The 13,722-nt window shown below is 53.5% G+C and overlaps 1 protein-coding gene across 1 annotated transcript; it reads left to right on the plus strand.

The window, feature by feature from the left end:
• The first annotated feature begins 4,402 nt into the window (after nucleotides 1-4,402).
• Nucleotides 4,403-13,613, plus strand: TEX261 (testis expressed 261). The gene is made up of 6 exons (XM_081959159.1): nucleotides 4,403-4,541; nucleotides 6,468-6,547; nucleotides 8,314-8,467; nucleotides 9,892-9,959; nucleotides 10,595-10,697; nucleotides 12,520-13,613. The coding sequence occupies exons 1-6, from the start codon at nucleotides 4,472-4,474 to the stop codon at nucleotides 12,633-12,635; spliced, it is 591 nt and encodes a 196-aa protein (XP_081815285.1). The 5' UTR covers nucleotides 4,403-4,471; the 3' UTR covers nucleotides 12,636-13,613.
• Nucleotides 13,614-13,722: the final 109 nt, after the last annotated feature.

Below are 13,722 nucleotides of genomic sequence, written 5' to 3' on the forward strand. Positions count from 1 at the left end.
AAAGAGGCTTTCTAGCAGAAATGAAGCCAGAGCTTTTTTTAGGGGAGGGAGGGGGCTGGACTTGGGGATTCCTGTGGGTTCTTCTTCCTCTGGCTCTATTTGGGAGGGATCTTGTCAAGATGGATCCGATGTCCAGCTCTCTCCACCCGTTAACATGAAAAGCACAGCTGATGTCCTCTCTTCTCTCCACTAGGCATCTGCGCTCAAAGCAAGCGGAGGAATCCATCGTACCGCTATTCCTAGACTTGCCCCAGAACGTTTAGTGACCGCTCCCAAGTTACAACAGCACCGGGAAAGTGGGTCTTAATGACCGTTTGGCATGCTTGCAACCACGCGTGGCACCCCCAAAGTCGTGCAATCGGGGCACGTCTGGTTTTTTATTTTTCCCCGTCTCCACCAAGAGTCGTTTTGTTTCTCTGTCTTCTTTCTTGGTTTTGTATTTTAACTTTGGGGGATTGAAAAAGGAAAGCTCCCCCCTCTCATAATCAGGAGGTTGTGAGTTCGATCCTAGGCAGAGGCCGATGTGTGGGGTCTACTGCTTGGGCAGGGGTTTGGACTGGATGGCCTTCAAGGCCCCTTCCAACTGTTAATCTGTTACTTCTCATCCGCTCAGAAGGGACTGTCGATAGGTTTGGGGTGGGCCCTCCTTCCCCCTTTGGCCTCGTCCCTCCTGGACCCCAACAGGGGGTAGCCCTGCCCCACAGTCACCCCCTAACCGAGTTCCCCCCCCCCCCCACTGCCTGACTTTGCTGCAAGAGGCCCAGCCTTGACTTCGGCTGGAGTTCTCCCACCCCTCCTGGACCATCCCTGGGGGGCAGGCTTCTCCACTTCCCTGCACATGTTCTCCTCTGGAGCAGTTTCCGCTCGACTTCCTCCTCCTCCTCCTCCTCCTCCTCTTCTCGAGGCAGAGGGAGGGGGGCGCCCGCCAAGAGCTGCCCTGGGACCACTCCCAGCCTCAATTTCTCGGAGGCGAGAAGAGAAGCAAATATCCCTGCAGATGGAGATGTGCTGTTTCCCGGGCGAACTTCACACTTCCCTTTGATTTCAGCCTCACTCCCCTCCTGATTGGCACAATGGGGTGAGGGGTCTCTGGGGAGGCCCCCTCCCTCCTTCACCCTCCCATCAGCAGAGAAGATGATCGGCGATCTTCCAGCTCAGAAAAAGGGAAGCTGGCAAGAGCAGCCCATACCCTAGAAGATGGGCTCAAGATCCAGATGGATCTGGATCCAGACTTGAATCCTGGGCCTTGTCTAACAACCTGAAATTCAACGTAGAGAAAAGTAGAGTCCTACACTTAGTTAAGAAAAGCCCAAAGGACACATGGAGACCGGGTGAAACCAGGCTTCATAGCAGTGACTGGGAGAGGGATCTTGGGGTCTTAGTGGACAACCAGCTAAATAGGAGCCAGCAGCCAAAAAAGCCAATCCTCAGTTGCATGAACAGAGGGATACAATCAAGATCAAGGGAGGTCCTGATATCACCCTATAAAGCCTTAGAAAGGCCACACCTGGAGTCCTGCATCCAGCTTTGGTCACCACACTATAAAAACAATGCTGAGACTCTAGAAAGAGAGCGGAGAAGATGATTAGGGGACTGAAGGCTAAAACGGATGCAGGCTAGTTTAATCAAAAGAAGGACGACTAGTGACACGATGACAGTCTTACGATATTTGTGGGGCTGCCATAAAGAAGAGGAGGGGGTCCACCTATTCTCCAAAGCCCCTGAAGGCAGGACGAGAAGCAATGGATGGAAAGTCATCAAGGAGAGAAGCAACCTGGAACTCAGGAGAAACTTCCTGATGGTGAGGACAATTAACCAGTGGAACAGCCTGCCACCAGAAGTTGTGGGTGCTCCATCCCTGGAGGTTTTTATAAAGAGAGAGGACAAGGGCCAGAGAGCTCCCTGGGAGGAGAGATTTATCCTCTGGTCAAATGAATTAAATAAATTAATGGCAATAAGGAGATTTACTCTCCCCTGGGCCTTTTTAAGGAGCCTGAAATGGTCTGGGGTTGGACTAGAAGACCTCCAAGGTCCCTTCCACCTCCGTTATTCTGAAGGGAGGACCTTCCAGAGCTGAGGGCGGAGAAGCGGTGGCTCAGGGTGAGAAAATGTGCCATTTGTGCCCTGCACCAAAGGCAACTGCCAGGAATTCTCCAAAGCCCGGAGCACAAACGTACTTTCCTCCGTGTCCCTGGCAGTGTGCGAGAAGGTGCAACGGGTGTGCCCTTGTGGCTCCCTCCACACACAGCCTGAAGGTCAGCCCAGCATCCGTGCGCATGAAGAGGGAGGGGCCGGCGGATGCTTCAGACGCGTCTCCTGGCTTGGCTTCAGTGGCTTCTTCCGATGCCCCAGCGCTGCCTGTGGGGCTGAGAATGTGGTCCCTTCTTGGCCGGCCGTCTGCCGCGCAGGCACGAAGGTCAGCAGGTTCAGCGCACGGTCAGTGAGCAGGAGGGTCGGGCCGGCCTGAGTGCGGGAAGTGCCAGACTGCATTAGTGGAAGAGAAGATCAGGGACAGGGCGACAATCCTCACCCAGGCTTCTTCGCAACTCTCTCACCCATCCATGGGGGGCTTCAGTTGCGACCTCCTTCTCCAGCCCCCCTCTTGCCTCGGGGCTGCCCCACTGAGGCTCGAGGCCAGGCACATCCTTCCCGCAACCCAAGGCACACAGGTAACCAAGGCCCCTTTGGGACCCCCGGAGTGAGTGGCCCAGGGTACAGCACCGGTTGCTGGGGTGCAAGTCAAGGTTTAACAAATTAACAGAGTCGGAAGGGACCTTGGAGGTCATCTAGTCCAACCCCCCTGCTTGAGCAGGTGACCCTATACCTGTGATGGCGAACCTATGGTGCCCGTGCCAGAGGAGGTACCCAGGGCCCCCTCTGTGCACACGGGTGCTGTCGACAGATGCTCTTCTGGTTTCCAGCTGCATGTCAGCTGCTCTTTGTGGGTACCGGAGCGCCTGAAAACAGCCCCCCAAATGGCCTGAAAACCGGCCTGAAAACAGGCGTGCACACCCCAGCCAGCTGGTCTCCAGGTTTCGGTCACTCCAGTGTGCAGACATGCACGGACAATGCACACATGTGTTCCGGTTTGGGCAGTTGGTGCCGAAAAGGTTTGCCATGACTGCCTTATCCGATGTCCAGTCTCTTCTGAAAGGCCTCCAGTGGTGGAGCCCCCACAACTTCCACTGAATAAGAGAAAGCTCTGGGATTCGTGCTGGAGCCCCCGTCCTCAGGGGAGTTCCCCCTACCGGAATATTTATGGTTTCCTTTCAATGTTGTCATCCACCCAGAGTCACCCTGAGGCAAGATGGACGGCAGACGAATTTAATAAATAAAATAAATAAAATGCTTTGATCTTTAATCTTGATCATCTGTGTTTTTATGGTTGTTTTTATAGTATTTTTTTTACCACATTTGTTTGTATAAAAATGTTTATTTGATTGCTGTACACCAGCTGGAATCAATTCTGGTGAGGGCAGATGTGGTATTTTGACTGATAAATCTATCTATACAGTATATAAAAAAGGCAAGTACCGCTCACTAATCACAAAATCTCCACAAGTGCAAAGCCTACAAACCTGAAATTTGGCAGGTATGTTCCTCTTGGCTTCTAGGTGCTGGCTAAAAAAGGATTTTCCGAAATGATCATCAGGTCATTAGTATTTCTTATATAGTAATTAACACACTAATGCTAAGGAGTGAGACGTTCTACTCCCCCTCCCCACCTAAAAGGAACTCTGTTCCAACGGCCAGTTGCCTCACATTCTGCTACCTCAGTTCAAAGTGGCAGACGTTACACTCCTTCACTCAGGAGCCACTGGGGCTCCTTACAGTACTAATCGTCGTACCTCACCAAAATGTCTATGACTCAAGGTGGCAGACCGGATTCCTCCTTCCCCCCGCCACCCCCTCCCCCCCAAACATACACCGGGGCCTTCTTCTTGCAAACGATTCTGGATTTTCTCTCTTAATGGAAGTGGTTCCATGAACCTCTAAGAGAGAGAGGTGGAGAAATATGCCCCCTTGGTGACTTGTGGACCTCAACTCCCAGAATTCCTGAGGCAACCATGCTGGTTTAAGAATTCTGGGAGTTGAAGTCCAGTGATTGGTAGACTTCAACTCCCAGAATGGTATGGCTGGTTCAGGAATTCTGGGAGTTGAGGTCCACAAGCCACAATTCCTCTCCCTCTGAGGGCTCCCATCTCTGCCTGGACCCCTCCCCCCCCCCTTGTCTCTTATGCAGGAGAAGCTCTTTTCCACAGGGCGCCCGTGGGCGCCGGGATGGCAGAGCGGTGCCAGCACCGTCTTGCCGTGCCACCTCCGACCGCCGGGGGCCGCTGTGGGGGAGGGGGGGGAGAGGCGGAGGGTGGCGGCGTTGGCGTTCCAACCGCTTCCGCCTGTGCCGGAAGTGCTGGGCGGGGCCATCGCTGCCAGCCGCCGGGTGAGGCGCGGGAGGGGGGAGGGGGCGACGATGTGGTTCATGTACGCGCTGAGCTGGCTCGCGCTCCTCATCCAGGCCGCCTTCGTCACCCTCGGCATCGGTGAGAGCCCCCCCCGCCCCGAGCGCGATGGTCCCGCCCGCCCCACGTGGCCTCGGTCGCCCCCTCCTGGCCGGAGCCTCCGCCTCCAAGCGCAGTCTACCTCTTCCGCCCCCCCCTCGCCCTTTCACGCCCCCCCCCGGGACGGTTCATGGGTGGGGAGGGGGGCCCTTTGGAGGCGGCTACGCCCGGGCATAGAAGGCAGGCAGGGTGGTTGTTGTAAGGGAGAGAGAAGGAAGGAGGATTATCTGGGTTCTCTCTCTCTTTCTCTCCTTCTCTTTCTTTTACTTTCTTCCTTTTACTTTCTCTCTCTCTCTCTCTCTCTCTCTCTCTCCCTTTACTTCCTTCCTTACTTCTTTCCTTCTTTTACTTTCTTTTACTTTCTTTCCTGACTTTACTTCCTTCCTTCTTTCTTTCTCTCTCTCTCCTTCCTTCCTTACTTTTCTTTCTTGCTTTCTTTCTTTCCTTTTACTTTCTTTTACTTTCTTTCCTGACTTTACTTCCTTCTTTCTTTTCCCTTTCTTCCATTCTTTGCTTCCTCTCACTCTCCTTCTCTTTCTTTCCTTCTTTTACTTTCTTTCTTTCCTGACTTTACTTCCTTACTTCTTTATTTATTTATTTATTTATTTCTCTCTCTCTTTCCTTCCTTCCTTTCCTTCCTTCTTTACTTTTCTTTCTTTCTCTTTCTTTCCTTCTTCCCTTTGCTTCCTCTCTCTCTCCCTTTCTCTTTCTTTCCTTCTTTTACTTTCTTTCCTGAGTTTAATTCCTTTCTTCTCTTTTTCTTTCCTTCCTTCCTTTACTTCTATTCTTTACTTCCATTCTTTAATTCTCTTTCTTTTTTCTTTTTTTCTTTCTTTCTTCCCTCCCTCCCTTACCTCTCTCTCTCTCCTTCCTTCCTTTACTTTCTTCCTTCCTTCCCTTCTTTGCTTCCTCTCTCTCTCACACCACAAACACACACACACACCCCAACCTACACTTATTTATGTATTCAATTTAAATGCCGCCAGTCTTTTTCTCCAGAGAGACGCTGGGTGGCTTACATCAGAAATAGAAATATACATTTAAAAAATTACAAGTGTAGGAACAGTTAAAGTTAACAGGAATTTTTTTCCGGATTTTTGTAATATTATAGATACAGAGCTATAGTTATGTAACAAGAGGTGCTCTTTCTCGTTCCTTCTCTAAATCAGCCATTTATATAACCTATCATCTGTCTATCAAACTATCAGTCTATATCAATCGATCAATCAATATAAAATCTATCAATCAGGGTTTCTCAACCACGACAACTTTAAGACTTCAACTCCCAGAATTCCCCAGCCAACATACCTTGAGCATCCCTTATCTACCTATGTCTCCTATCTTATCTTGTCCCTACCTACGTCAGGGTTTCTTAACAACTTTACGATGGGTGGGCTTCAACTCCCAGAATTCAGAGCATTGAAGTGAACCATCTTAAAATTCCCAAGGTTGACAACACACCTGTCCATCTCTCTCTCATTCTCTCTCTCATTCTCTCTCTCATTCTCTGTCCGTCCGTCCATCCGTCCATCCGTCCATCCATCCATCCATCCATCTATCTATCTGATCTACCTCTCTGTCTCTCCATCACTCCGTCCACCCTCTCTCCCCTGCCAATATCCAGGTGGGGAGAGAGGCGTCAGGCCACCCGTAGCTGCCTGGGTTTTGTGCCTGGGGAGAGGGTCCCAGGGCCCCGCTCTCCTCCACTGGCTCCTGCCTCCCGTCCTGCGGCTGAGATGGGCGCCTGGAGGGAGAGGTGGGCCCTGTCGGAGGCTGCCCTCCCTGCCGGCCCAACCAGGGCTGTGGGAGGAATTGGGCCTTCAGGGACGCTGGTTGTGTTTAGGCAACGTGGCAGGATGGCCTAATGGTTGGGTGTTTCTCCTCTTCCTCCCCCTCCCTCCTCCTCAGCGGCCGGATTGTACTACCTGGCGGAGTTGATAGAAGAGTACACGGTGGCCACAAGTCGGATCATCAAGTACATGATCTGGGTAAGCCTCCCCCTGCCCCTTGAGCTGGGCTTTCTGCAGCTCCCTCTGGCCTGGGAAAGAACCCCCTTTCCCGGCTGCTTTCAGCCGCCCCGTCTCCCCCTCTTCCGTGGAAAGAACCTCTTCTGGTAGTTCTCAACTTACAACCCTTCCTTTAGGCACTGAAAAAAGTGACTTATGACCAATTTTCACACTTGCGGCCATTGCAACATCAAAATTCAGACCCTTGGCAACTGACTCACATTTATGACGGTCGCAGCGTCCCTGGGGGTCACGCAATCCCCTTTGGCCACCTTTGGACGAGCAGAATCTGCGGGGAAGCCAGGCTGACTTCACAACCGCAGTGGTTCCCTTAGCAACTGCGGCCGTAGTGAGGTCGTAGAACGGGGCAAAAAAGTTCAGTGAAGCACCGCCTTGCTTAGCGATGGAAATTTTGGGATCGATGGTGGTCGTACGTCGAGGGCTGGGGGTATAGTGGGGGGACCTCCAGGGCAGCGTTTCTCAACCCCATTAAGTTTGAGGTGGGGGGAATCTTTGGTGGGCAGAATTTGCTGTGGTTGAGAAGCTGAGATGTATTGTGAAGCTTTTCTTCTCCTTTTTGGCTTTCCATGGGGTCACTTTTCCCACCTCCCGTGTGGGCAGAGGTGGTGGTGAGAGCGGCAGGCGCTGGGCAAGGAGGCTGACCTTCCTCTCCCCCCCCCCCCCCCCGCGGGCACCTGATCTGAAGGCTGGATCATGACATTTGGGCTCATTTGGGGCAATTTGAGACATTTCACTCCTCACCATACAAGCAGCTTCAACACTCAGAGCAAGCTAGCTGGGCCGGCGGTCATGGGGGGGGGGGTACCAGCTCCTGTCCACACCCTCCCCAAAACACACTGCGGTATGTGGATTCTCAGTCCTTCCCTGCAAAGGAATTGCTCCATTCCCACAAAGCTTTGCCTGACGAGCTTTCTGTGGCTGAGGAAGCAGCTTGGATGAGAAGGGGACATGATAGGGACATGATAGCGTCTTCCAATATTTGAGGGGCTGCCCCAAAGAAAAGGGGGTCCACCTATTCTCCAAAGCCCCTGAAGGCAGGACGAGAAGAAACGGATGGAAACTAATCAAGGAGAGAAGCAACCTAGAACCAAGGAGGAATTTTCCAACACTGAGGACAATTAGCCAGTGGAACTGCTTGCCACCAGAAAATGTGGGTGCTCCAACAACTGGAGGATTTTAAGAAGAGACTGGACAGCCATTTGTTTGAAATGGTAGAGGGTCTCCTGCTTGAGCAGAGGGTTGGACTAGAAGACCTCCAAGCTCCCCCTTCCCACTCTATTCTGATTGATTAATCAGAGAAGGAGAGTTATGAAGGTTCTGTGGAGATTCTCCGTCATCCAGTCATGGTTGTCCCAAAGGTGCTTTTTCCAAGAGGCCACTGGTTTTTCTTGGAAGACGTTTCCCTCCTCCTCCAAGAAGCTTCTTCGGTTCAACTCTAACCCAGAGCTGAAGAAGCTTCTTGGATGAGGAGCAAAACCTCTTCAAAGAAAACCCAGAAAGTCCAGGGGCCTCTTGAAAAGGAAAAAAGCACCTTTGGGTGAAGAGAGATTGAGTCACCTGATGGCAGGTGAGAATGGCCTTGGGAGGCAGGGAGAGGAGGAGGCACGGAGAGTCCCCGTCCAGCTCTCTTCTGGTGGAAGGACCTTCCCCTCACAAGGAGAAAAGGATGCCGCCTTCCGGGGCCTTTGCCCGGGTGACCTTGACCCCGTTCTCTCTCTCTCTCCTAGTTCTCCACCGCTGTGCTGGTCGGCCTCTACCTCTTTGAGCACTTCCCGGGTCTCGTGGTGGGCGTGGGGCTCTTCACCAACCTGGTCTACTTCGGACTGCTGCAAACTTTCCCTTTCATCATGCTGACCTCTCCAAATTTCATCCTCTCCTGTGGTGAGTGCCCCCTTCCCCCCACCCACCCCTGGCCCTGGAGGGCCACGGCGTCTTCCGCTCGGACAGTGACTTTGTCCTACTCTGCGGCCGTGTCCCCTGCGGCCTTGCCTGAAAGAGATTTCCCCACCCCCACTCATCCCCCCCCTCCCCCGGAAACAGGTCTCCCACTACAGTTCTGATGTTGCTGGTTTATGTCGGGGGTCTCCAAAGTTGGCCTCTGGAAGACCTGTGGACTTCGACTCCCATAATTCCCAGCCAGCATGGGATTCTGGGAGTTGAAGTCCACAGGTCTTCAAGAGGTGGGACACGCTTGAGGTGGGACACAGTGCTGGCTGGGGGATTCTGGGAGTTGAAGTCCAGGAGTCTTCAAGTGGCCAGGCTTGGAGACCCCGGCTTTAGATGACGAGAGGAAATGGGCTCTTGATTAATCCTGCAGCCTCTTGCTTGAGCCATAAAGCATTGAGAGCCTGAATGTTTTGGGGTGTGTCTCTGTCCCCATAAGATATATATAACTATTCTGAAATACCGATCACTCAAAGGCCACCTGCGTTCCCTTCCTTTTCCCCCTCCCATCCAAATCTATCCCCCTATCTACTGTACCTAAGTACCTATCTACCTACCTGCGTATCTCTCTCTCCCCCTCCCTCCTTTTCTTCCTACCTGCCCCTCTCAAGAGCCATGGTGATTGAGTGGTTAGAGTGCAGTACTGCAGGGCTAACTCACTGCCCACTGCCAGGAGTTCGATCCTGACCGGCTGACGGTGGACTCAGCCTTCCGTCCTTCCCAGGTGGGTCCAATGAGGACCCGGATGGTTGAGGAAAGGGGCTGACTCCATAGACCGCCTAGAGAGGGCTGGGAAGCGGCATGGAAGGGCCTTAGGGCTGGTGCTCCCTCTCCCTTCGTTTGGGAAATCTCAGCCCGAGTGACGTGAATCTGAGTGATTCTTGGCTTTAGTTTGGGCCTCGGTTTCCTTTTCCTTCCCCCCTTTCTCAATCCTCTTTCAGGGATTTTGTAATCTTTCGTAACTCTGGCCTTGTTTTGTAAGGTTTCTGGGGTTGGTCCAAGACACGGGATTAACAGGGAAAGGCTGGGAAGGTGGATTGGGCCCAAATTGCATGCTGAGACTTGAAGCCCAGGAGTCTTAAAGTGGCCAAATGTTTTGTTGCAATGAGGACTAGGGACACACTTTAAAAAAAAAAAACATGAGAGCAGGAACCCCTTAAAATCTGAAAATTGAGAGGACCTTGAAGCCCCTTTTCCCACAAACAAACTTCATTGCGAGGCTTAAGCGTTTGGGAGCTGCTGATTTTCTGCCATTGCTGACGGCTTTCCCTCCCTGCGGTGTTTGGGTTCTGAGGGGGGTCTCGGGGTCTGCGCTTGCTGACCGAAGCCCCTTCTCTCTTTCCCCCACCCCATTTTGGCAGTGCTGGTTGTGCTGAACCATTACCTGGCCTTTCAGTACTTTGCAGAAGAATATTATCCCTTCTCAGAGGTAAGAGGGCTCCAGAGAGGGGGGGAGGGGGGAGGGAGGGGGGGGCGGCTGTAAAGCCACGAGACCCTGCTGTGTTTTCCTCCCTGTGTGTGTGTGTGTGGTCCTCGTCTTAATGGCCACAAGCAAGCCCAAAATTTCCACCGCTAAGCAAGACAGTTACTCATTGAGTCATAATAGCTGATGTCAGGAGCTTTTTTTTGGCGCCAGGGTTGTTAAGCGGATCGCTGAGGTTGTTAAGTGAATCACCTGGTCGTTAAGTGCAACCTGGCTTCCCCTGCTGGCTTTGCTGGTCAGAAGGCAAAACTCAGCTGAGAAATACTTTGCTTCGCCACAGAAATGTTGGGCTGAAGGGCAGTCGTAAGCCGAGGACTGCCGGTAGACGTGGGGGGGGGGGAGGGAAGTAGGCTTGGAAGGCAGTCTGGGCTTCCGGCTCCCCCCCCCCAATCTTTTGCTGGCCAGATTAAGCCACTCGGACGCCCCACGCCCATGGTCTGGTTCCTGACTGTGGCCCTGGTGGGATGAACTGGTCCCGGATTCTTTGGGCCTGCAGGGGGCGCTCTGGGGTGGCCTTGGGGGAGGGGGCAGGAACTGGGGCTTGTCTCATGCTCTTTCTCCCCCCCCCCCCCTTCTTTCAGGTCCTGGCCTATTTCACCTTCTGCCTCTGGCTCATCCCCTTCGCCTTCTTCGTCTCCTTGTCGGCTGGCGAAAACGTCCTGCCTTCCACCGTGCAGCCTGGAGGTCAGTTCTCCAGCCAGACTCCCCACCCCACCCCCCTTGTGCCCACAGAAGGGGTCAAGGCGGCCCCCACGCAGAATTCACACCCAGCACAAAATCTGCACAGAATCTTACTTGTCGCTCAGTTCGTGCTGGGTCTCTCCATAAAGAGTGGGGGGGGGGGAGTAGGGGGGCCGTGATGGCTGACATCGAGGAACTCTTGAGGTGGGGTCCTTGGAGCTCTCTGAGCTGGGCTGCTTTCTCGCAGACGTCTCCTGGCCCAACTAGGTAGCCTATTCAATGTGAAAGGGAGTGGGGTTTGCATGGAGGAGGGGAAGAGGAGGGGGAGAACTGTGGGGTCCTTGGGGCTCGCTGAGCTGGGCTGCTTTCTCGCAGACATCTGTGGAGAGGAGGAAGAGGAGGACTTGGTGCTCCTCGAGACGTTTCATTACCCAGCAAAGGGACATCATCAGTGTTAGAAGGGGGCAGGATTTGCTCTCTGTTTATAGGCAGCGTTGGTGGGAATCTGGGGTGGTAGTCGCTCCCCTTCCCTACTGGTTCGCAAATGGGAAAGTGTGTGCGTGTGTGCTCACTTCGCTCCCATGCGCCACCTCCATGCGTGCACACAGCCTCCCACGCATGCGCATTTGGCAAAACAAGGGGCCCAAATGGCATGTCGTGGAGCCGGGGCGAGTGGGTGGGGCCACCCAGGATTTCCGCTACCTGTTCGTGGAACCTTTCCAAACCAGTAGAATACCACCTCTGGTGGGACTGTTCCCAGTATTTCCTCCGTGGGGTTTCTGTTTACTGTTTGATTGAATGGAAAAGAATAATAACAGAGTTGGAAGGGACCTTGGAGGTCTTCTAGTCCAAACTCCTTCTCAGGAGATTGTAGTTAGTCGTTCCTTGATTGGGGTACCGTTTGCTTGTCGGTTGTTGGTCCAGTATTAATCTCTGGATAGCGATTGCTGATATTTTGGTCTTTTTGCTCCCTTTTTGGCTTTGGAATGGTGTGTAAACGTTGCTTACCTCCACGTGCCTGTGGATGGCCGGTTTGTCAGGAGTGCCAGGCTCCCAGGAATTCCCTGCTGGGCTTGGTCTAGGATGGTCACCGTTTCCCAGTTGAAACTCTGGCTGCCTGTGTGTGTTGTGCAGTTGTGAAAATCAAGGGGTTTTCATCACAACGCACGGAGGAGCCAACGGCCTATTCAAGGAACCGGCAACAACATCCCTCCCCTATTCGGCAGGACAATCTGGTCTATCAACAGAGAGCAAAGCCCACTCCCCTGTCCAGCCCCCAGCTACAAATACAGCCCTCAACTTACAGCAGTTTGCTTAGTGACCATCCGAAGGGACTTATGGCCATTGGTCACACTTAACAACCGTTGGCCACGTGGTTTCCATTTGGGTGCTTGACAAACTGACTCGTATTTATGTCCTGAGGTCACGTCATCACCTGACAAGTGAAGTCAAGGGAGGGAAGCCAGATTCACTTAACAAATGTGAAGCCAAGGAAATTCGTCAGGTGGGGGGGGGGGGAAAGCTCCACAAATTCCTCACTTGGCAGCCACAAGTTTGGCCTCAATTGGGGGCCGTAAGTCCGAGGACCCCCTGTATAGAAAGAAGGAGCAAAGCCCACTCCCCCATTCAGCCCTGTGCAGGTGTTTTCCCTTAAGGGTGATCGAGGGGCGTTCCCAGGCCTCCCTGGAGCCGGCAGTGGGTGGGATGGGTGGGGGGGCTGGGGGAGGAGGTCTTTCTCCACAGGTGGGCCCTGGGGGGGGAGGGGCGGTGGTTTTGAACCCCCCTGGCTGACTCTCTCTCTGACCGGCCTCCTTTGCCTCCGCAGACGACGTGGTCTCCAGCTACTTCACCAAAGGCAAGCGAGGGAAACGCTCCGGCATCCTCCTGGTCTTCTCCTTCATCAAGGAAGCCATCTTGCCCAGCCGACAGAAGATGTACTGAGCGCCTCCCCTCCAGAAAACCCCCAGATGCTCTTCTTCCCCCCTTCCTCCTCTTCTGGCCACACGCCTACCTTCCTCCCCGAAAAGGGGGACCGTTCTGAGCCTCCGCATCCCCCTTTTTTCCTTACCCCGGGGTGGAAAAAATGGGGAAGAGCCCCCAGGCGCGTGTGGGGGAGAGCTGGGCCTCCCAAGATCCCCCTCTTTCCTGGGGTGGCTGGGCAAGGGGACGAGGATGGGGACCCCCCTCACCCGCCCTTCTCAGTGGGGTCCCCGATGAGCTCTTAGTGCGCTTTTAAGCCGGGTAGGAAGGGGGGGGGCAACGTTTCCCAAGCTCTCCGCTGCCGGACTTCTTCCGAAGTTTTTGGAAGGAATCTGCCCAGGGCGGAAGGGCCAAGTGGACTTCTTCAGATGCCGCCTTCTTCCGTACCAGACTGTCCGGCTGTCTGGCCAGGAATGAGCCGGAGTCTTCGTTCTCCTTCCTTCCCCGCACTGGGAGGTTCCCATCCGGGAGGCTGACTCAACTTTCGGTTTCGGTTCTTGTTTTTTAAAAAAAGGAAATCGGGAAGGATGGTTCTACGCAAACTTCCCAGGGTCGCGTGAGGTGTGTGTGAAAAGGAAAGCTGCACTTAGCCCAGAAGACTGCTGGCGTCTCCCCCTCTCCCCCACCCCAAAAGCATCCAGGACTTCAACTGTGGGGGTGAAAATCGAACTGTACCAATACCCCGAGGTTGGGGAAGGAACCAAGGTGGCGTGGGGGGAAAAATTGCGAGGTTGTGCTTGGAATGCGGGACACCACGAGGGTCGACTCTGTTCCTTGAGCTAGGCGGCCCCCTGGCTCTCCCTTGGTAGTTGCCTGGCTGCCTGGCCCGTCTAGAGGACCTCCGGAGGCCCCCAGCTGCCTCAATGTTCTGGGCGTCTCTTTTAGCACGGAGTCTGCGTTCAATAAAGGTGTTCATTGACTACACAACAAGGAGACAAACTCTCTTCTCCCCTTTTTTCTTCCCGGGTTTCATTTGGCATCTTTTTGATCGGGGGACAACACAGGTAATCCTTGACTTACGTCCATTCATTTAGTGACCCTTCAAAAT

Source organism: Natrix helvetica, assembly GCF_964273705.1.
Source record: "Natrix helvetica genome assembly, chromosome: 7".
In the NCBI taxonomy this organism is placed as follows: domain Eukaryota; kingdom Metazoa; phylum Chordata; class Lepidosauria; order Squamata; family Natricidae; genus Natrix; species Natrix helvetica.